The 22,656-nt window shown below is 52.4% G+C and overlaps 7 protein-coding genes across 7 annotated transcripts; 4 read left to right on the forward strand and 3 right to left on the reverse strand.

Annotated features, from left to right (window-relative positions):
- Positions 1–1,667: 1,667 nt before the first annotated feature.
- On the forward strand, positions 1,668–3,024 carry INS49_000039 (uncharacterized protein; the record flags this gene model as incomplete). The annotated part of the gene is made up of 5 exons (XM_043160877.1): positions 1,668–1,672; positions 1,738–2,141; positions 2,227–2,295; positions 2,361–2,545; positions 2,572–3,024. 5 exons carry the CDS (start codon positions 1,668–1,670, stop codon positions 3,022–3,024), a joined length of 1,116 nt encoding a protein of 371 aa, XP_043029383.1.
- Positions 3,025–3,048: 24 nt separating this feature from the next.
- Positions 3,049–3,393, forward strand: INS49_000040 (uncharacterized protein; the record flags this gene model as incomplete). Its single annotated transcript, XM_043160878.1, has 1 exon — positions 3,049–3,393. The coding sequence occupies one exon, from the start codon at positions 3,049–3,051 to the stop codon at positions 3,391–3,393; it is 345 nt and encodes a 114-aa protein (XP_043029384.1).
- A 4,582-nt stretch (positions 3,394–7,975) lies between these two features.
- On the reverse strand, positions 7,976–9,680 carry INS49_000041 (uncharacterized protein; the record flags this gene model as incomplete). Its single annotated transcript, XM_043160879.1, has 4 exons — positions 7,976–8,144; positions 8,200–8,798; positions 8,855–9,396; positions 9,476–9,680. 4 exons carry the CDS (start codon positions 9,678–9,680, stop codon positions 7,976–7,978), a joined length of 1,515 nt encoding a protein of 504 aa, XP_043029385.1.
- A 1,952-nt stretch (positions 9,681–11,632) lies between these two features.
- On the forward strand, positions 11,633–12,103 carry INS49_000042 (uncharacterized protein; the record flags this gene model as incomplete). The annotated part of the gene is made up of 1 exon (XM_043160880.1): positions 11,633–12,103. One exon carries the CDS (start codon positions 11,633–11,635, stop codon positions 12,101–12,103), a length of 471 nt encoding a protein of 156 aa, XP_043029386.1.
- A 1,388-nt stretch (positions 12,104–13,491) lies between these two features.
- Positions 13,492–14,070, forward strand: INS49_000043 (uncharacterized protein; the record flags this gene model as incomplete). Its single annotated transcript, XM_043160881.1, has 1 exon — positions 13,492–14,070. The coding sequence occupies one exon, from the start codon at positions 13,492–13,494 to the stop codon at positions 14,068–14,070; it is 579 nt and encodes a 192-aa protein (XP_043029387.1).
- A 711-nt stretch (positions 14,071–14,781) lies between these two features.
- INS49_000044 (uncharacterized protein) lies at positions 14,782–16,185 on the reverse strand (the record flags this gene model as incomplete). Its single annotated transcript, XM_043160882.1, has 2 exons — positions 14,782–15,004; positions 15,539–16,185. 2 exons carry the CDS (start codon positions 16,183–16,185, stop codon positions 14,782–14,784), a joined length of 870 nt encoding a protein of 289 aa, XP_043029388.1.
- A 1,379-nt stretch (positions 16,186–17,564) lies between these two features.
- INS49_000045 (uncharacterized protein) lies at positions 17,565–22,442 on the reverse strand (the record flags this gene model as incomplete). Its single annotated transcript, XM_043160883.1, has 3 exons — positions 17,565–18,928; positions 19,126–22,067; positions 22,129–22,442. 3 exons carry the CDS (start codon positions 22,440–22,442, stop codon positions 17,565–17,567), a joined length of 4,620 nt encoding a protein of 1,539 aa, XP_043029389.1.
- Positions 22,443–22,656: the final 214 nt, after the last annotated feature.

Raw genomic sequence — 22,656 nt, forward strand, 5'->3', positions numbered from 1 at the left:
GTTTCCCACGCAAGTGGACTGCCAAATTGCGGATCGTGCGTTATCTTTATACGGCATGACATCTGTTGTAGTTGGCTGAACCAGAGTTGAAAAGTGGCAGCATTGTATCACTCAGGCAAAGATGATGCCCATCGGTAATAATGTTTGAACGAGCATTGGCCCCAAACTGGCCCGACCACAAAGTTTTCGAGAAAGCTGCTATCAGTGCCGAGAGACAACTTTGGCGATGTCGTTAGACACCTGAGAGTGGTGGCCAAGCATTCAATGGATACAAAAACGATTTTAACCACATCACTTGCTACCATACTTTATACACAAGTGGCTGTGGATGTACGGAAAGAACAGCGACATACCTCCTGAGACGGGCTTGAATGATAGACGAGGGCATGACACACAATACTAGTCGTTTCATTGCGGTCGAGGTGGTGCAACAGGAACTGTCAAGACCAACAGGGCGATAACCGTGGGCATCATCCACCTAGAGCTTCAACTTCATGTGTGGGCATCATTCACTGATTTCTACCTCTTGCTGTGCTTTCTGGAATTTGGATACTCAACGTGTGTCAGCCTCCTTTCTCATCTTCTTCCCACTTTAATCGCCTCCTTGCACAATCTTCCCAATCACAGCCTAAATTCTGCATGCGAATTGTCAATCCCAGCCAAACATTTCACATTTGTTGCAGCAACTTCGTGGAGCAGTCTACCAGCGATGTTGTAGGGAGCTCATAACAAGCCGCATTGCGGCTGCCGAAAAGAAGAAGGAAGTAGGAGGCCAAATGGCCTACTATCTATGCTCTAGATTCCTATTGGAGTGGGAAGTGACTGGAAGCGCCGGTGAATACCACTTTTCACTGCCCAAAAGATGTTGATGTTGAGCCTGTAGTGACAATTGTGTTAATTGGCCTGTGTGTTCCGTGCCCTCGCTGCTTTGCCGAGACCTAATACATACCTGGAATACTTTGGCATCATAGTGGCAGACAGCCTTACGGTATAGAGCTGATTGCCGAAACTGTAAACGACTGATATCTCCTTGTATTATGGAAAACAAGATGCAAGCAGCCTCAACCGGCCGGACGCAATTCCCGGAAGCCCGACTGCACAGACGGAGAGTTTCGGCCACAAGTGTATGGCCGTACCATTATAGAGTCGCCGCACGAGTAAGCTGCAACGAAGTAGTCTAGCCACCGGCAGCCATGCATGCGCAGCGGCTTGGGTCGATCCACTCTTTTGGACCTCACCGCCGTATAAACCGCCAGCGGGTTTTTGGTGGACCCCGAAATCAGTGAAGGAGGACAAGGCATTCTCTCAAACTGCTACGTCTGTTCTACGCTCGTGCTTGCATTCCTGATACGTGTTATCGGATTCTGACTACACACCGAGCATTAAATTGTAAAGTTAAGCAGAAGATCTCCACCGTGCCGTGCAAGTCTCCACTATGTCGCCCCTTCCTTTCCTTTAGAGAGTCGAGGGGATGAAACTATCTAACCTGACCTCTTCATCAATTAACCGGCTTCGATATAAAAGCTCCAACGTCTCTGTCATCTGCAACGACTGACCGATACCTGCCAGTATCATTGTTGTTGCCACTATGACTTCACGACTTGCAAGCTCAGACCCAATAGGGGCAGGCCTTTCTCTCTCCTTTCCTATAGAGAAACCCTTTGCATATGCCGTTACAGCATTTCTTTTCGTTCTGGTAGTGTACGCCCTGCGTGACAGCTAGGACGACCTCCCCAGGCTCAACCCCAAGAAGCCCTTCGAGCTCACGACGCCAAGGCTGCTAGAGGAATATCTCGCCAAGGGCAAGCATATGCTGATCCAGGGTCGGGAGACGTACGGACAGAAGCTCTACCGGCTGTACTCAGACTTTGGTGATGTGGTCGTGTTGCCCGCAGAGTTCATGCCAGAAATTCGGAATAATCCGGCACTGTCATTCCTTGAGGCAGCTAACCATGTAAGCATTCCTCAAAGTAGAAGCCAACCTATGAGGCCTCGGATTCACTTGTGTGCGAAACCATCGATACTCACCAGACTTGATATTCTACCTAGGACGCTCACGGTCAACATCCCCGGATTCGAGCCCTTCTGCCTCACGAAGGAGAGCGTCAATTTGATCAATAGAAACCTGACCAAGGTGCTCGGTGAGTTTTTGATTACCTCCATCGTGAAGTTTCCAGAGACGTCAGGCTTGGAGTCCGCCAGCTAATCTTGCACGCACATGGGAAGCAAAGCTCACGATGCCCTTGTCACAAGAGGCCACTACAGGACTGCAGGATCTCCTGACAGACTCTCCAGGTAAATCCTTTATTTTCTTTCTATCTTGCATCTTCTTGCTTTTAATCCTCTCTGACACAAAATAGAATGGCATGAAGTCAAGGCACAAGCTGAGATCGGCAGACTCGTGTCATGGATGTCGACGAGAATCTTCATGGGCGAGGAGATGTGTCGCAACGACGAGTGGGTCGCCGCCGTGTCCGAGTACACCAGAATCTCCTTCTTCACCGCCAACGAGCTCCGCACCTGGCCCGACTTCCTGCGGCCGATCGTTCACTGTTCCTGTCCTCGTGCCAGGAGGTGCGCGCCAAGCTGCCCGCGCCGCGCCGGATCCTCAAGCCGCTGGTCGAGAAGCGCAGGGCGCTCCAGGCAGAGGCCCTCGCCAGGGGGGAGGAGCCGCCCGTGTTCGACGACGCCATGGGCTGGTTTGAGAAGGAGTACGGCCAGAACTACGACCCTGTCATCGCGCAGATCACGCTGTCCACCGTGGCCATCGACACAACCACCGACCTGCTCCAGGAGACAATGCTGCAGATTGCGCGCCACCCCGAGATCTTCCAGCCCCTCCGCGATGAGGTCGTGGAGGCCCTGGGCAAGCAGGGGCTCCAGAAGACGTCCCCGTACAACCTCAAGCTGATGGACAGCGCCATCAAGGAGGCGCAGCGGCTCAAACCCATCCTAATCGGCATCCGGCGCTCCGCCCTGGCCGACGTCGAGCTGTCCAACGGCTTCGTGATCCGCAAGGGCTAGAAGATCATCGTCGACACCACCAACATGTGGAGCAGCAGCTTCTACGAGGACCCGGCCAGGTTCGACCCCTACCGCTTCGTGCGCTGGCGCGACGACCCGGAGAGGGAGAACATCGCCCACCTCGTCAGCACCAGCGCCCTTAACCGGGGCTTCGGCCACGGCGCCCACGCCTGCCCGGGCAGGTTCTTCGCGGCCAACGAGGTCAAGATCGCGCTGGCACACCTGCTGATGAAGTACGACTGGAGGCTCCCCGAGGGCCACGACCCGCAGGACATCAACGTCGGCAGCGGCGTCGTCGTCAACCCGGAGCTGAGGCTTTTGGTCAGGAGACGCCAGGAGGAGCTCGACCTGGACTCGCTTTTGGAGTAGGCCGGAGGATGGAGAGGCTACATAGAGATGCAGGGGGCCGGCCGGGCCGTTTCTTTCTTCTGGTAGTACGCCGGGGGCGTTTAGTCAAGTTTGCTGTCATGACATAGAATATTGTGTTCAATTAAGAATAAAAGACTTTTGTTCCTAATTGTTCTCTCACATAAACCAACTAACAAGACAGCGTCATAGCATAATGCACTGCCATTATTGCAGGTTCGTGGGCATCCGAGCCGTTTTCTGGGCTCGAGCCAATCGCGTGTTACACATAAGCTTACTCAGCACAGCCGATGTTATCAACGAACTCAATCACTGTGAAATGCTCGCCATGACCACTGGCTGTATAACATACAGCGTTTAGCTATTATACCAACATGCACAGACTGTTTCATTTGTGCTTAATTATATAGCTTCAATAATTTGGATGAGTCGTGGCGCCTTCTTGCTCCATCCGGCAATATCTTTGTCCATGGAAAAGAATGAGGGATCGTCACGAAGAATCGGCAACAGAGGGCAGTTCGCTCTAGCCATGAGGGTGTCGAACAGTAGTTTGACTACGCGCGGCCAAGTTTTTGGATACTCAGAGTAACGCTTTCGATATCCGGGATTGACGTTGCTAAAAAGATAGAACGGAAGTAAGCACAGTCAGAGAGTGGAAATTATTAAGCGCTAGGCTGACCTCGTGTGCCATTCCCTGCAACTGTGATAAGAATTCTGCCTTGTATTACATCCGGCAGCAACTAATGCATAAGTTTATACGCGTGTCTTCGGAATATTCCATGTGTATCCATCCCAAAATGAGACTACTCATAAGGCTTTGTTAGTGCATTCGCGTGATGCCGTCTTAATCCACTTGTACTATAGGTGTAGGACATAGCCCGTTGACTCCGAGTCTAGCTACAAGTATTGCTGCAACTCAACTGACTCATTTATCACAACTACAATGCAGGGTGCCAGCTCGGCAATGCACGTGGTGTGTTGCAGATACTCCATGTACGGAGGGGCGGTTAAGGGAGGGTTGTACAGCTTTAGAAGTGGCTGCAGGTGTGCTTGCTGCAAGCTCCGTGAGGAGAAATGATTATTATACATCATTCAGCTCGTGTATCAGCAGATTATCCCGTCCATAACCCCACACTTTGGCCTGCCATAAGTGAAGCTCCTCGACAATCTTGCTTGACACTCACCCGGGCTCTGACCCCCAACACAAGTCTTAACTTGGTAGAAGCAATCATCGATCACAACCCTCATTCTTTCCCGATTATCCAATGTCCCACCCATCATACATCAATGGATCAAAAGAATTATTATGAGATACCATACAGAAAGGACCTAAGCTGCAATGGTCCTTGATTTGAAGCAGTTTCCGGCACTGAGTTAGAGTTGGCAACCAATTAAGTTCACCCCAGTGGCAACAATTACAAGAGGACTGATGACCTGCCCATCATGAGCAGTCGGCCTGGATGCGCAAGCTCGATTGATGCGCACATCGTTGCCGAAGCTGTGAGGGATCATGATCACAAAGACGAACATGCTCTCACCTCCTCACCAGGCCAAATGGGGCTTGTTGATCAATGTCCAAAACAAGACAAGGCACGTATTTCAGACTTTATATCAGATTAAGAAGTTCCATATTCTCACGTACTACTTTAGGGTTCGATAGAGGATAATTTGGAGCTGGCCGATCAGTCAATACCCTCGATAGACGACATTCTGGAGGCGTCGCAACAGCTGAGGGCTGTGCCAGAAGACGATACGTTCCCTGCCTCTACCGAAGAGGTCAAAGAGGAAATGCTTGGCAATGGATGGTGTCTCCATCAGATTGAATATCTCACAAAGATCTACCAACTGCCAATCTTGCGCAGACTTGCCCGATTGGACAGAAAAGCACAAAGACCAGAGGACCATTGCTCATGCCTGGAGCAGGATAATTGCATAGCATACAACTCTCCTCAAATTGAGACCTACCAAACGAAACATACAGTCGATTGCCCGGTAATCAACTGCTCTATGATCAAAGTTCCCTATAATGACCTGGTGCGAATAATTCAAACCGGAGGAGTGCCTTTGGTTTGCATACACGACCATCCAGATACTGGGCTTGCACTTAGTGTCCATCGGCGGAAATTCCGCGGTGATTATGCAACGATCAGTCATGTCTGGGCTGATGGACTTGGAAATCCAAGGGAGAACGCGCTTCCTCGCTGCCAAATAAAACAGTTACAATCTCTCCAGGACTACGAGGCAGACAAGAGGTCAGAAGACTGGATGAAGCGGTGGGATAACATAATATTCGGGAGAAGGAGAAGGAATCTGAAGATGCTGTGGATTGATACTCTTTGCATTCCACCAAATGATGACTCATTAAGGATGCAATGTATCAGTGCTATGGCCTCTATCTATGCCGGATCATCCAGAGTTTTCGTTCTTGACAAAGAGTTGATGACGATTCCTATGAGTCCTGAGGTTGATGAACTGCATATTCTTGAGCAAATCATCTGCAGTGTTTGGATGTGTCGAAGTTGGACACTGCAAGAAGCGATCCTGCCGGAGGAATGCTTATTCCAACTAGATGGGGGTATCTTCCGACCGTCACCAGAGAATTTCAACTACGGAGCGGATGACACGAGAGATGCTATCAGGAGAACTATTTTCGACGACATTTTGAAAGTCAGAAACAGAGCCTTAACCAGTACTGACACTTTTACGTCGACATGGAACAACCTCGCCGGCCGTTCCACGACGCAAGTTGCGGATCTATACGTTGTGCTGGCAAGCTGTCTCGACTTCAAGCTCCGTCAACTCCAAAAGTTCGACTCATTCGAGGAGAGAATGCAACGGATAATATTTAGCTTTAAAGAGCTGCCATTTTCTCTCTTCTTCAACGCGGGCCCCCGATTGCGCTCAGCTAGCAATCATCACAACAGATGGGTGCCGACCCAAGTCAGTCGCCACGTCCTCACGGCGGGATCGTCTACATTCATTTTCCCAGGTCCAAATCTATCGACAGATTCTGATCATGGAATGCATCTTGAGCTGAGATTAGGCCCTGAGCTATCTATTTATGTTGTCGATGAGGTGGTTTTCACGCCAAGCACCTATAACATCCAGACAAGTGACGGACGCTTCATGATCCAGCCACTGATTAGCCCTGCCGATACATTTCAAACCACTTCCTACTCTGCAACCTGTCTGTTTATTGCGAAAAGTTCACTGGGCGCTAGTTTAACCAGGTGTGGGGCTTGTTTCTATGTGTTTACCTCGCCGGCGTCGGAGAACCTACACGACGAACAGTCTGTAACTGAGATGGCTTACTTCTGTCCTGTCCTCTTCAAAGTTTTAGATACACAAAACGGCCAGGACGATGGTGATGACCGGGCAACTTTTCCTGCTCACGAGGCTGCATGTACAGGGAAATTCTTGGTCAGATTTGGTGCGATATCCCCCCAACTCCTGAAGGCCCCCGCTCAGCAGTTTGCTAAATATTTCCCGTCAAATTGCAGATCCATTACCAGGGTTCGAACCACTGAAGCGGCAGAATCAACAAAAACAATTTCACACTCCGAGCTGGAGCTTTTATGGGGAAACCGATGCTTTTTCATTTTGTGTGTGGCTTGTTGGGATAATATCACTCTTTCTTGCGTTGAGTTATGTGAAGTCGCCCCTCAAGGCTTTGGTCGTATTGGCGTTGTCCATACCGATGACGCCATTGCTCGTGGACATTTTCGCTTTCATAATAGTAAGGGTGAGGGATTACATAGTATTATATCGGTCTTATGATGATGACTCCGTGGTGGATAAGATTGGGAGACTACTGACTGTTGTTCGGAGGGCTACCAGTCAGTAGTCTTGAAGGACTCTATCTAACAGTCTACGTGGCAATTGATCTTCTGCTTTTGCGTGCGTTCAGCCTAATGAGTCCACAGAAACGTATAACCACGAAGTCAACAGAGTTTTAACAATGAGCAAGAAAAGGGTCGTAGGAGTGAGGCTAGGAACTACAAATCATGTCTCCAGAGTATGAACTACCAGCCTTTTCGTGCAAACTAATAACTTCATCCTCATCACCCTGGCCTATTAACTATCTGATACCTGGAACGTCAAGGGTAGCTACACCTTTATATACTACCCAGATCGGCGATCTGCATTTTACATATTAAGCGGTGACGACTCTTGGAATCCACAACTGCAAGTAGCAAATCAAACCCTGGCACGAACGCGATTGGCAAAGCAGTGCGACCAAGCTCCTTCGTATGGTTTGCCCGTGCATGTACGTACTCATTGTTCATACACGGTATGAAGTAGAATTCGTTTTCCCCTTTGTAGTTACCTACAAAAATAACATTTGAAATCCGGGTACCAAAATCCTGGCTCTGTGATCCCAAAGACTAAAGACTGGATGTTTTCGCAATCTTCAAGGTGAGAAGATGAGCTAAACAACCTGCCTACTAAGAAGCCTTCATACGGATAGATACTGAGTTTCCGAACTTTAAGTTATTTAGGACGACGAATCTCATTCCGCAACTAATTTTCGCTGATGCATTTCCGAGAATCCCGAGCTCGTGAAGCAGAAATATCAGGGCAGAGTTTATTTTCCACGCAACCGCACATGGGCTTTCAGGACTCCCTTGCCCTTTGTCCCAATTACAAACTGATCACTGTTGCATTCAAAATCCTCAGCCTTCGCCCCGATGAATTCAAAAGTAGAAAGCTGTACAAGAGCAGCAAGGGCGAGGTACAGTTCGGCCCATGCGAGGCTATAGCCGTCCAAGTTAGATCCAGGCAGTGTGTGGATGAGGAATGAGAACTTACTGCATCCCAACACACATCCTTGTCCCCTTTGAAAACGGCGCATACGCATGTTCAGCGTTTTTACGAATGCCGCTCCCCTCCATCCATCTCTCGGGTTCAAAGAATTGGGGGTTCGGATATATGTTCTCATCTGTATGCATCAAGACTCTTGTCATTCCTATAGGAGTTCCAGCGGGTATTCTCCAGTCTTTATAGAAAAGATCTCGATCTGGAGCGATGCGTGCCATGCGAGTAGCAACGCCAGGACTCAGACGCAATCCCTCTTTGATAGTCGATGTCAGGAAAGGAAGCTGCTCCAAGGGTTTTAGCTCGATGACGTTGGAACGAGACAAACCGGCTGAATCGAGCTCGCCGAACAGTCTCTGGATGATTTCGGGACGGTCAAAGACGTGGAAGGAGAGCAAGCGCAGTACGCTGCCCGTCGTCTCGAATCCGGCACCGCTCACAGAGGTCACATCCTCGAAGACCCGCTGCAAAGATTTGTCGTGAGGGTTTAGTTGCGAATCGAGGATCTCGTGGATTATCGTCTGTTGGCCCCTTGCCTCTAGCGATGTCGATGCTGAACCAGCCATGAGACGTTCTGTATATGCCATGGTCCTCTGCGACCTTAAATATCAGTACAAAAAGGGTAAGGGCCAAAATCTTGTGTTCTCACGTTCAAATGGCGGAAAAAGTCCTTCATTTTATCGTCCGATATCTTTATGGCCCAATCGAGCGGAATGGAGTTCAACAACGGCAGCACAAAACGAACGTGCTTGCTGAGCCGCCATAACGCGCCCCCTCCCTGCACAACTTGGAGAATGTCGACATCAAAGTCTTTTTGATCTAGGCTATTGGTGCTTTTCGCAAGAATGAAGTCGAAGGCAACATCTCGAGCCAGCGCCGTTACGGCAGCCCCGAGATCGACGATTTCATCGGACCCTGCAGATTTGGTCAAGCGGTCACAGAGCTTGTCCACGTGCCTTTGGACCATAGCCTGTCGGGAAGACACCTTCGTTTTGGCAAAGTACGAGGCGATGGGCTGGCGCCGGGCCCTCTGCCGGTCGTGGTCTACCGTGTGGATTGTGGGACCTTTAGCTCCCCAGGCATCCCACGCGAAGGCATACCGATTCCAGCGTCCCTCTTGCCGATAGAGAGTGCTGTAGAAGTATGGATCGTTCAGGTGGAGCTCATGAGGGCTGATTCGTATGATTGGGCCTGATTTTGCAAGTTGCACGATTAGACAGGCATCATATTGGAAGTTCATCTCTCATCGCTGAGAAGCAGACGATCTCACCGTATTCTTCATGGAGTTCCTTGATCTTGAATGTGTTCTGGCCATTTTGGATGACATCGTAGTAGCATTCGTACCACCGGGTAATGGCTGCCAGCTTTGGGCCAGGATATTTGGCAAGAGGATGTAGAAATAGGCGATGGAACACCAGACTGCCGAGCAGCACAACTACGATGGTTGTGAAACCCTGCCAGGACGAAGAATCCATTCAAATTATGATGACCTGTGTTGTTGACTTTAATAGGTTTGCTCCGGTGCCAGGAGACGGAGCTTCTGATAAGAAAGGACTGTGGTTGAGGTGGGGAGGGAAATTTGTCTCAGCCTAAGGGCGAATATAATATATCAGAAAGCGGGCGCCAGCGCCAACACGACATTCCGTGCAAGCTGGCTGGTCAAAGGTTAGCCCCCGATCTCAGCTCTAGTCCCGAAGACCACAATGTTGGCAAAATAGCTGGCGCATCAGATGGCATGAATTCGAGTAGCGCAAATCTTGCGATGAACCAACTGTCAACCCCGTTTGTGCTGATAGGCCCCACGCCCATGTAAGACGCAATATTATAATATGTCTGGTGGACGCAAATAGCAGTCGGGTTGGCAGATGTCACCCACTAGAATAAGATGTCTGTTTCACTACTTGAGGTACCCAGGTATCCTTTGAGGAGCGTATTCATCGACACAACTGTTGATCGATTCAGAAAGTGCGAGCGCGAATCGTGCCACTATAAATTTCAAGTCTTTAGGAAGGCGGATACATTAGCGGTATATTGTGACTGGCTGCTGGCCTCACAGATCTGTAATGTTGATGAAAGGTCGGGGGCTCCCATCCGGTGGTCGGCCACTATGCCGCTGCGCAGCCGCTCATTAACCAGGCCGCAAGGTAACTCGCGGCCTGGCCGAATGTACTCTCCAGCCTATACATGTATGGTTGGGAACGGTTCACAAGGAGTAATCCTGCAACAAATGTGCCCTTCTACCTAACCATCTGCCTGTCGAGGTAAGCCTTGGTTGAAGGAAGGTGGAACACACATGCATTTTGTTCGAACGAGGCGGCACTTAGCGGAACGCTACAGGTTCAATTTCCATTAAATTTCGTGTACAAAGCTCGATCGTAGTAGCAAGAAGGAGTCGTAGAATTCGCCCTAAGCTAAATCACGAAGGGCGCGGGAGGTTCACTTGCGGCCAAGAGGTGATTATAAATCGTCTAGGGAAATGACGTCGAGGGAGTCAGCGCTACCGCTATAACACTCAGCTCTGCCTCGCAAAGTGATGTCCACTTACATATCGTCACATCTGTTTGATTTTCTTCACACTTTCAAGAGCAAGGTGATTGTGTCATTGGCAGAATTACCGTGCATCAAGGATAAAAGGGGGCCTTAAAAAAGCTGTGCTGGTTTTTGAAATACACATCCAAACAATGGCCTTGCCAACACCCAGTTCCATCCACCCTTTCAAGCTCTCCATCGCCCAGTGCACTCTGGACGACTTGCAAACGCGTCTTCGTTTAACCCGCTGGCCGGACAAGGAGACAGTCACTGATTGGTCTCAAGGTGTCCCGCTCGCGGCAATTCAAGAGCTTTGCGAGTACTGGCAGACAGAATATGATTGGCGACGATGCGAGTCGCTTTTTAATTCGTATCCTCAGTTCACAACGACCATTGGTGGGGTGGAATTTTACTTCCTGCATATCCGGTCAAAGCACGAGAATGCGCTACCTCTTCTGCTTACACATGGTTGGCCTGGCTCAGTCCTGGAATTCAGACACGTAATCGACAAGCTCGTTGACCCGGAATCTCACGGCGGCTCTCCTGAAGATTCCTTTCACCTCGTCGTCCCAGCACTTCCGGGCTACGCCTTTTCTGGGAAGCCGAAGGAGACTGGGTGGGATTACCATCGCACCGCGCGTGCATGGGCAGAATTGATGCAGCGTCTGGGCTATGCAGACAGGGGATGGGTCGCTCAAGGGGGCGACTGGGGAGCTCACGTGGCCGCAAGTCTGGGTCATCAAGCACCGATGGGATTGAAGAGCGTTCATTTGAATTCCATCTTCTTCGAACCCAAGGCAATTTCTGCCCCCACCAGCCTCTGCAAGATACATGCCAATCTCTTTTGCAGAAAGAAGTTCAAGTTCCAATCCACGATACAAAGGGCGAGGAACGAGCCATGTATCTGGACGGCCGTCGGGATGCCGGGCACCGCGGGTACTCCCTCCAGCAGTCAACGAGACCACAGACCGTCGGCTACGGGCTTGCAGACTCACCGGTCGCACAGGCGGCGTGGATTTATGAAAAGGTCAGAGACTGGTCTCATCACGATGGCAATGTGGAGACGGTATTTAGCAAAGACGAGATGCTCGACACGATCATGTTATACTGGCTCTCCAATTCCGGCACATCGTCTGCTCGTTACTATTGGGAGTGCGAGCCCGACTCGACCGCATGGCCGATAGACATACCGGTTGGCGTGAGTTGGTTTGGCGGCGATAATAGTTATGCACCAAAGGAATGGTGCGAACGGTACTACAAGAGTATCGTGTACTGGAACGAGACGGAGAGAGGCGGCCACTTTGCGGCGTGGGAGGTACCAGACGTCTTTGTGGCGGAGGCACGCGAGTGGCAACGCAAGATCAGGTGAAGAGGCATGAAACAAACATGCCATCCAAATACATCTATATCACCATGTGAAATACTATCACACCGCCATCCAGAGAGCGGCACAGTATCCAAGGGTAGCACGACTATTGTAATCTAGCTGCTGATATTCTGTAAACTATAAGAAGAAGGGCGTGAAGGTAATTCTGGCCCGTTGATGCGGCCACGGTTCCGGGTGGCTCATTCTTCAATGGCCTGGTCATTGAACAACGCACCTAAAATTCTCTCACCACTCTTAGTTTTGTAATCAGACAGTCGTGCATACTATAGCCCCTGGCTAAGGGGGCAGCGCCACAATAGCAAGCTGAGCGCCTTCATGCGCACTGGGGCTATCCCGCCCAACAGTATACCTCCGGCTAACCACAGCTAGCAGTCACTAGCTACCTAGATCTCTCATACCCAATCTGGTGTATACCGCTTCACCAGGGTTACACTCAAGGTTGGCGTGACTTCCTACCTAAATAGGACGCATAATCCTTTCCCACTATTAAATTCATTTCTGAGGAAGCCACAATAACTAAAAGCAAAGCGATGCAATACTGGTACGCGGCGTCTGTGTGTCGCACTGCGATGACTGGTATTGGTGGGGGCTGAGTGACCGGTTACCTGGTTGCAGTGCGAGGCTTACGTGCTCGAACTCTTCAGGGGGGGAGAGGCCATGTTTCCAGGAACGGCGTGTTGTTGTGGATCGCGTGCAATGCAACAAAAGCGACGAAACAGATGGTATGTGATAAAGCTTGCGAGAGCTACGAGGCGACGTGGTGGGGTTTGGGACCACCAATCTAACCGGACCAAGGCAATGCCTGGTGAGCTCTGGAGGAACACAACCGGTCGCAAACCCTGACAACTGAGGCTTACTTAGTTTTCCTGAAGACGAGTTGGTCTGACATCCAGCCACACAGGGTTGTATGCATGAAACTCAGCAAGTCAGCCGAAGTGAACTTGCCCAACCGCAGACTACCACCCGCTCCGTTTTGCATGAGGAGAGCTTGGCACAGGTCTACATCGTAAGCATATGACCTCTGATAGACTTCCTGCAGGATTTATGTTGGCTGACTATTTTCTGTCCTGAAGAGCCACACATTCAAGTTCTGATTTGTTTGTTCGGTTTCTCACAGCACATAAACTCTTGACTATACGCAGTCGTCCTTGGTAGTAAGCACGGTTACCAACCGTGTCCGACTGGGGTGCTTGGAGCAGTGTTGGAATAGTCAGACACAGGAAGATTATAACGTTAAGTATTTGAGTGCCGTTGGGAACCATTCTACTTAAACTCCCCTCCTTGACCCTTGATCACCACCTTGAATAAATAAAGTCCCCAGGGATCTTGACAAAACCAACACAGCGAAATCAAAGTTTGCTGCAGTTAACATGCACCATCTCCTTCGATTATTCATGCTTTCGGCTACGGCCCTTGGCTATCAGGCCCATGCCACCCGACAATCAGATTCCATCCAAATAGTCGAGCTTCAGCACTACAAGGGCAGCGGATGTGCCCCAGGATCCGTAACAACTGCCGTCAGTCCTGACCACAAATCCATCACCGTATCTTTCGGCTTCGGAAGCATCCCGCCTACCAGCCCCCGGATGCCCTGCGACCTCCTGTTCACCTTGCTGTACCCGACCGGCTGCACCAGCGCTGTCATCGATGCCGTCTACAACGGGCTCGAGGATTTGAGCCCGGGGTTCAGCGGGAACCTCACAGCCAACTATGCCATCTCGGGCATCACCAGTGGCGAGGCGCCGCCTACTACCTTGTTCGAAGCTGGTGTTTCTGCTCCATGGACAAGGACAGATGTCATTACTGCTGATGCGGCGATATCTGGCGATAGCCAGCGCAACGTGACGTTTGAGGACTACGTCGTGCTGGACCTGAGTGATAATGCTGCCATAGGGCAAGTCACAATCAACAACATAACCATTGAGATCTCTCTGGAGACGGCATGCTGAATGCTTAGGCGTAGGAGAAGTTGTTTCGACGAAGGACTGAAGGACTGAATTGGCCGGTTGACATATTTTGATCATGCGAAGAGGCTGACAGCACGTGAAGCTCTGGACCATCCTTGGTTTTCTGGTGGGCACGAAAGGCTGAAGTAAGTCTGAGGAACTGAAAACAAACAAGTTGAGTTTGAATAGTACTGAAAGTCTTGCCGGAAGATGTGTCCTGGCTTGGCTGGTCGACGGCCTTTTTCTCTCTCTTTTTTTTTTTTTTTTGATTTCCATGATAGAGTAAACATGGATAGACAGAAAGTGTCAAAGATGCTCAAGTTAGGCCATCTGACAAGCCCTCTATTGCGCCATTTCGTCCAAGAGAATGAGGACGAAGGCACTCTGGCGATCTGGGACCCTCTGCTGCAAGGTTGTGGTAGCCCAGGATTTGAAGATCGGAAGGCATTACGTTGTAAATCAAAATTGGCTGAAGAGAATTTTGGGCCAGAGGATGGCCACGAATTCCGTCCAAATCCTAAAGTTCCATGCCATGTGGTGTGCTAGTTCTGGTTGACTCAACATTCCCAGCTGACCCGCGTGGAGTGCGATTCTCCAAGAATAGAAAATGGCACGGCCAATCATCTATAATTATCAGTAAACATCACCTCGATCGACCAAGAGTCTTGACGCGCTTACCAATTACCGCGAACTAGCTGCTCTGCTTCTCGCCTCTTAATGAGGACAGTCGCCGCACTTCTCCTTGCGGCAGTTGTCGACGACCGACTGCGGCTGGCCCTGGTTCGTGTCGAAGCACCAGTTGAGGCAGTTGCCGAAAGCGGACCCTTCCTGGCTGATGAAGAGGTCGTCGCACTGGGCGTGGGCGATGACTGCCGCCTGCACGGTGAGGAGGAGCCACGTGAGACGCATGTTGCTGTTTGCTGGTGGTTGAGGAAGGCTGTTTATTGGTCACACACACGCGGAGAGGAGTGAAAGATATTGGCATCTTATTTGAGTGCCTGTGGGTTGCTTGTGGTCTTGTATATATATACATGTGGAATATCGTGAGAGCCACAGTACCGCCAGTATGAGGGCCGAACTTGTTTTCCGTGCAAAATATTCCCCACCACCGCGACCGAATCAGATCCAGGGGCGCCGATCAATAAAGGGGCCGCAAACCCGCTTGAGGACCGGGTATCTAGCTGCGAGTCATTCTGCGCCAGCAATTATGGGATTAATCGTAAGGAACAAGTGACACTGGCATGCTATTATAATACATGCGACAGAGGCTGCGAGTCAGTGGTATAACATGACTGGCTTGTGGTCGGGCGATAGCAGACCAAAGCCCCAGTCTCAGGGCTCCAACTGTAGTGGGATGTTTCTTGATATTGTCATGAATAAGAGACGAAGTAATGAATCTGACAAATGCTTGTTCGAGAGAGAACAACGATACGTCATACTGGCAGTCTGCCAACATGATCCACTACCTTACCAGTCACTCGAGTGCCTCCTCATTCTGGGCCGGCCCCTCCGCTCCTCAATCGCCCTCCTGCCCCTTTCATAATCGTAAGAATCATCATCACCACCATCCCTCCCGCGGCGCCTAGGCCTATCCTCGTCATAGTAGTCGTCGGCATCATACACGCTGCCCCTCCGCCGGTCCCTCTCCCGCTCCCGGTCTTGGTCCCACGGCCCGCCCTCGCCCTTCTCCAGCCGATCCGCCCTGGTCAGGCCACCATCCCGCTCCCTGTCCCTCCTGCTCCGATCACTCCCTCCCCTGCCCTCGTCGTCCCGGCTGTCCCACGAATCAAAGTCACTCCCGCGCCCGTGGTGCTGCGACCGCGACCGCAGCTCCTCCCGCCTCCTCTCGCGCCGTCTCCGCCGCCGAGCCTCGTCGCCCTCGGCCTCATCCCGCCGGTCCTGCGCCCGCTCGTCCTTGCCGTCGTCCTTCATCTTCTCGTACTTCTCCACATCACGGGTGACGTCGTACGCGAGCGTCAGCCCCAGCAGGCCCAGCACCACGGGCGGCACCCACCCGTACCCGTGCTCCTTCTCCAGCTGCTTGCGCCGCGCGCGCATCTCCGGGTGGGCCTTGGACGGCCGGGGGTCGGGCGGGAGGAAGTCCTTTGCCTTGACCATTTTGTTTTTTTACTCCCCTGGCTCTGGCTCGTTTTCTCCCTCTCTCGCTCTCTCTTCTTCTTTTGAGTCCTCTGCACCAGTCCCTGCTCTTAGAGTATGTTTTCCCTTCCTTTTCTTCCGATTTCGTGGGGATGAGATTGAGTTATAGAAGAGGCTTGGACCAAGGTGAACGGGTAGGTGAGTGGAGTCGCTGTGGCTGTGGACTTTCGGTGAGGAGAGATGTATGTACCCGTTGACGTTGTGTGGCGAAATAGAACAAACTCGCTCAACACAGCGGGAACAAAAAAGCGGGAAGTAAGATAGACAGATACTGTGTTTTTGATATTGTGGAATGGGATTTGTGAACAAAATGTATCATTCCAAAATTCCGGCGTTGAGTGTGGTTATCATCCAGGGGCCACTAAGCCCGGTCGGAGGAGGAGGCAGCCACTTGGCTTATATCGTCACTGAAGAGAACACCCCCCCTCCTACCCAGCCAGATTCCCGGGCCCTTCCCTTGCCCATGACAAAATGCTGCGCCGGACCAAACAAAAATCCCGCCCTGTCAAACTGATTCCCGACCCCACCGCAGCCTGCTAGTCTCGAAGGAGAGACAAGCGTCGACCAACGATCGGGGCGTCCCCCCTCCAGCCGTTGCCTTAGCAGCTTAGGAAGGTCGAGCTAGGCCGGCAGCACTCGCTAATTAGGACGGGGGTGTCGTGGTGTGAAGGAGGGAGCTGCGTTGGTCTCAAACAAAGTGATGTCACCGGCATGACGGCAAGATGGTCTAGCCTCCTCAGGCTGTGTGGTGGTGAAATCCCCGGGGGCGGTGAGCCCCACAGTTCTTCACACGAGATTGAGAGCACCCAGTGGTTAACTGAGGCGCCCGCCTCCTGTTTAGCTAGCCCGGCTAGCCCAGCCTTCTGGCCACATATTATCGCCAGGGGCCCCGGGAATGAGATGACGTACCCCGGGACAGGCCTGGATCAGCACGATATCTCCTGGCTGCATCTTTGGGGCGGACTGACGCGAATTGGCATCACTGCGCCCAGCTGCGCAACACGTGTGCAAACACACACAACCCCAAGTACACATATAGACAAACGGATGGAAGGAAGAAGGATCAGGTACGATGCACGTCCTCGATTTCCGTGAGACCCGAGATGCAAGCTTTTCCTTTGGTCTCGGGTGTCTCCAGTCGGCTCGACAAGCCAGCCAGTCAGCTAGCCCGTTGGGTGCCCGCCTGACCTGCCTTGTGCAACCGCACATGCGTCAACGCTTCAGACTGACTTACTAAGTGCATCGTCCTGACGGAAGGGTTGTCATACGGGCCAGACGTGGTGGTGCGAGGAGCCTCAGCCCGAAGTTTGTGATTCTAGCTCTGGGTACTCTTTCTAGCTCTAGATGCTCGCCCTTCTGGGCGCCATCGTCCTTCTCAGCGCCTCCTTGGCCTCTCTCTCCTCCTTGAGCGGCAGCAAGCCCTTCTCCCTGAGATCCTGCAGGAACTCCTGCCCGTATTTGTAGCCCAGCTGCGTGATCTCGTCGAACTTGCCAAAGTCGAGAGTGCCGTAGTCGTCGATGGGCGGCCGCATGTAGATGCACCCCGGCAGGTTCTTCGCCCGCTCGAGGGCGTCGACGCTCGACACGTACGCGAGGCGTGCCTGGATCTCGGCCAGTGTTGGCGGATTTGGCGTTGAGGAAAACGGGTTCCACCGGTTCCAGAATGCCACGCGCCCGAGAGCGTGTCGCCGAACGACTGGGGGAGTGTTGTCGTCCAGAGACCCAACGTCTACGGCGAAAATGGTATCCACGCCGAGTGACTTCATGTGCGACACCGTCAGATTGTCGATGTAGCCGCCATCCAGCAGCATGCTACCCTCGTCACAGAGAGGCGGAAGGAGGCCCGCAAGAGACATGGACGCCCGGATGTACCTCCATGCATACCCGCTGGTGTGGATCTCGGCTCGGCTCTTGCTGATGTTGGTCGTGTTGCAGTAGAACTCCAACCAAAAGTCCTCGATCTGCGTCTTCTCGAATATCTTGAAGATACCCCGATTGAACTCGTGCCCAGTGGTATACGAAGCCGAGGGGTACGTGAGGTCTAGCGCAAACCTCCACTTGCTGCCCATCCGACCGGAAAACTTTTTTGCCAGTCCCAGGATGGGCACCACGTCCGCATGTCGTGCATAAAGCCCGCCGACCAAGGAGCCTATTGAAGTGCCACCAACGACATCGATCGGAATGCCAGCTTCCTCCATCGCTCGAATAATGCCAACGTGCGCAATTCCTCGTGCTCCTCCACCTCCAAGCACAAGGCCAACCGATCTCCCACATAGTCGTCTGGCCAGACGGTGGAAATCGCCCTTAAATGGGGCATCCGGTGCGTAAACAGGGCTGTACCGAACCTTCCTCGAGGTATACTTCTGGATCTCGGCCTGCAACGTTTGTACCCGCTCTTTGATGTTGAGACCAAGGCGCTTGGCCCGAGGATGAAGAGGCAGGTTCTCGCGTCCGATGTCCATTTGTACATGGAAGTGTCCACCATTGATCCACACCCTGTTCTTCAGCCAGGCTCTTGTCATACCGGAGACAGAATACCGCTCAGCATGCAGCAAGACCAGGATCTTCTGTGCGGTGGATTTCTGGCCCAGCATGAAGCGTTCATACTCTCCGACTTCTGGTGACCCCTCTGCCAGACCAACTAGCAGAATACAGTCGGCCTGCGTTATGCAGGTTTGGGTCCAAGCTGAATTGACGCTTGTATCTGGTCACATTAATAATGTCAGCAAATGTCAGGCACGGTGGGGACAAAGTTGACGATGAAAATGTGTTTGTTGTGTTCAGGAAAAAATTAGAGTTAATGTTAACCATCACCGGCTGGCTGGCCTTTGGACTGTGGATTTCTCATCATTACGCAGATTGAAATGTGACCGATGTCAAGAAGACGCTCACGAAACTTACCTGCAACGTAGACGACAAGACCGAACTTCTCTTCCAGGTCTGCCAAGTATTGAGATAACCTCAACTTCCCCATTCTGCTGAAGGCGTGCTTTCCCAGGTGGTTTAGAATGGCGGATTGATTAAGGACCGTGGCGCCGTTGCGAGTTCCGACTTGCTGAAGTGCAGACATGAGGCGGTTACCGAAATCAACCACGGGCACTCCCGCAGTCACAGGCAGGACAGCGACGGTCCGCAGGTTGAGCGTGGATGAGCTCTTGTTGACTGTGGTTCGGCTCCAGCCGTCCTTTGATACCACTGGATCGTCAACAAAAGCGCGCATCTTTGACGCGATCATCTTAGAGATCTTGATGGTGATGCTTGGGTGTTCTTGTGCCAGGCTGTTGAAGAGCGTCCGCGGAAACTTGACGATTTCTGTGTCTCTGATGGCGTGGAGGGTTCCAGTCCGAGCAGACTCTGTCAACACCTCGAGCTCCCCGACGCTCTCGCCTTGGCCGAACTCCGCCCTCACAGACACTCCGCCATCTTTGCGATCCTCAACCAGCCGCAGTCGGCCGTTTAGCACAAGGTAGATCGCGTCGCTCTCGTCGCCTCCGTGGAAGATGACCTGACCGGCATTGACTGATAGCCACTCCAAGGCGAAGTCAATATGGAGGATCAGACGCGGCAACAGACTTGTCAGCCTCTTTGCCATCGTCAGTAGTACAATGGGATATTTGTCCACTATCCTTTCTAGTGACGCGCGAGGAAGGAAGCCAACGTAGACGTCTGTTTTTGCAACAACGTCAATGAACGATCGATAGGAAGAAACTGTCCCGACGTAGCCTGCCAATCCTCCTGGTTTAATCAGCGCAACGCTCTTTCGGACAGCGCCCTTCTTACGGGCGTCTGAGCCACCCTGTCCGAAATCAGGCGCTGAAAACTCCGAGGTGGATGTTCCCGTGCGGCGATGAGCGAAGGATCCATCTGATACGTCCGTCGCCCCTTCGCCAGAGCTGTGCAAGATGTCTCTGGGCTTTTCCTCACAGGAAGCGCACATGTCAAGGAAGCCATCGATGACGTAGTACAAGCCAGGATTCCTTTCTCCCTGCTCAACAAGTACAGATCCTTTCGGGAAGAAGACGATTTCCAATTCGTGCTTCATGTCTTGAGCGAGAGCGTGGGGACTGGGTGAGGCGTGCGTGGCCAGCCCACTCGAGGTCACAGACTCAGTGTCCCCGTCGACCGATGCATCAAACGGGCCCATGAAGCCGAACGCGTTGTTGGAGAAGATTGCCTTGTGGCGCCGTTGGTCGAATGAAACAAGTCTCGGTGAGGCTTCAACCGAATCGGTCCCCCTAGATGCCGTGCCACTCGATTCCAAGCCGATGGCCTTGAACATGCATTCCAAGATGGATTCTCGGAACACATTGTCCTCATCAACTTGCTCCCTCTTGCCAAGAGAGATCCGCTGGCTTGCAAAGGGGTTGAAGGTCCTCTCTGCCAGAGGCGACACCCCTTCCTTCAGCTGCGCTTCAGAAGAGCGAGTGGTGTCGTGGCGTGGAGCAGAGAGCTGTTGTGATGAGCGCCCTCCGCCTCGTGCGTGCTGTATGTTAGCCAAAAGATCACCCGGGCTGGGCACGTGGATTGAACCCCGCTCATGAGGGTGAGATATGGTTGAGGTGACCACGGATCCTTTCATAGCTTGCAACACAGCTTCTTTCCGCAAGCCTGTTGAGGATGTCCGGCGGCGACTTGCCGCCATGGAGTTGTGAAGTGCAATGCCTTTCCCAGCCTCTCTCTCTCCAATTCGCTCGCGTTCTCGTTTAAATTTCTCTTTGAGGCGCTCCAATGGGTCCCCTCTCAAATGATTCGGGAGCTGAGAGACGGTGTACTTGATCATGTTCTTCTCCGTCTGTAGGACTTCACCACCCAAGCCCAGATAGCTGAAGGCCGTTGCGAGGGTGACCCGCTGGAAGCGAGAGAGGATCAAGTGCACGATGTGAGATGTCGCCTTGGGGTAGACGCGAATGAGGCGTCGGAAGGCACTAGCCGGGATGATGGCGATGGTGGTGTCCACAGATGCCCTCGCAATGACGTCTGGGTGCACCGAGCTGGTCCCAACACGCTTGATCCCTGGCCTGGCCTTGAGCTGGTGATGCCGAGGGAAATGACTGTTAGGAGGAGTGCCATCATCGAGGGACATGTGCGGGACCCTCGGCAACGTGCCAGTCCCAGGCTTCAGGTTGGCGGGATCCTGAAGCCGAACTCCCCGACTACTACTCGGCGGACCTTCTGACATGGGGGTACTGGGAAAGGAGATGGGTATCTCATTGGGCTTCTCGAGACCAGCAGCCGAGGGAAACCTGGAATGGCCGTCATGGGAGGCGGCGGTGTCAGGCATGGGTGCCTCGTCGTCGGCATGCCGTAATTTGACGTCTTCGGTGAAGAGAGACATGATGGTGAACAGCGAGGACATGGGGGCGCCATTCCGCACCTCGGTGAGGAGCTGATACCGCTGCTGGCCGGGGCGGTGCATCTCCCCATCTTCGGCATCACTGACCGAGTCCCACGAGCCCTCGCTGCCGACGCTGTTGGCCGATGCACCTCTGGCTGCTCTCGCAGACTTGACAAATATCTCGACAAGGCCGTCAACAACTAAGCAGAAGCCTTGCTCGTCTTCGAGGTTCAGGGTCTCGCCGGCAATCAGCTTTCTTGTCTGCATGCTACGAGTCAACTCGTGGAAGACGGGCCTCTCCAGGTATCCAAAGATCTTGATGGCACTCAAGAACTCGTCCAAGTAATTGGACAGGCCGGACTTGATGCCGTCCTCATGTGTGTCAGGGAAGAGCTCGACCTCGGGCTCCTTTCTCTGAGGCTCTGGCGGAAGCCGGGAGTACATGTTCAGATAGCGGTACCGAACAACCCAGCTGATTCCGGAAAATATCAACGCTAATATTATCATTCTGGGGCGAGGTTAGCAGGTGAGGATTGGAAGAAGGTAAGGGGTTGGAGGAGCAGGCATACATGGTCGTGGCATTCATGGTAAACGTCAAGCTGGTGGAAAAAAGATTAAAAAGCAAAGTGGGAATGGATATAGTGGTAAGCTTGAGGGCGAAGTAGATGATGGTGGACAGCAGCTGCAGCGTCCAGAGGATCAACCTCGCGATGAGGCCTATCCACGAGAAGGAGCCGTGGGTGACGACGACATCATTGGCGCGTGTCATGACCGAGGACAGTGCCGGGTTGGGCGCATTGATGGAGGCGGTACCAGTCCCGGCACCGGCAGCGCTGGACAGAGCCGAGGCGACGGCGGTGGTGGTAGCATCCAGAGACTCCATTTTCTTGGTGGACAATGAAGCTCAGACTGGCCGACTAGGTGCAGCACATGATGAAGGACGCAACGCCGATTGGATGGCGTTGGGTGCGAGGGACAGAGCACCTCATCGACTCATGAACAGGAACAAAAGACGGCCACGGTCGCAGAGGCCTCGATTGTTTTGTGCAGGGCGAGGTCACCGGATGTGGACTCTTTGCAGGGGCTCGCCGTGTGAT

The sequence above is a fragment of the Diaporthe citri genome, assembly GCF_014595645.1.
Source record: "Diaporthe citri strain NFHF-8-4 chromosome Unknown scaffold_1, whole genome shotgun sequence".
Classification (NCBI taxonomy): Eukaryota; Fungi; Ascomycota; class Sordariomycetes; order Diaporthales; family Diaporthaceae; genus Diaporthe; species Diaporthe citri.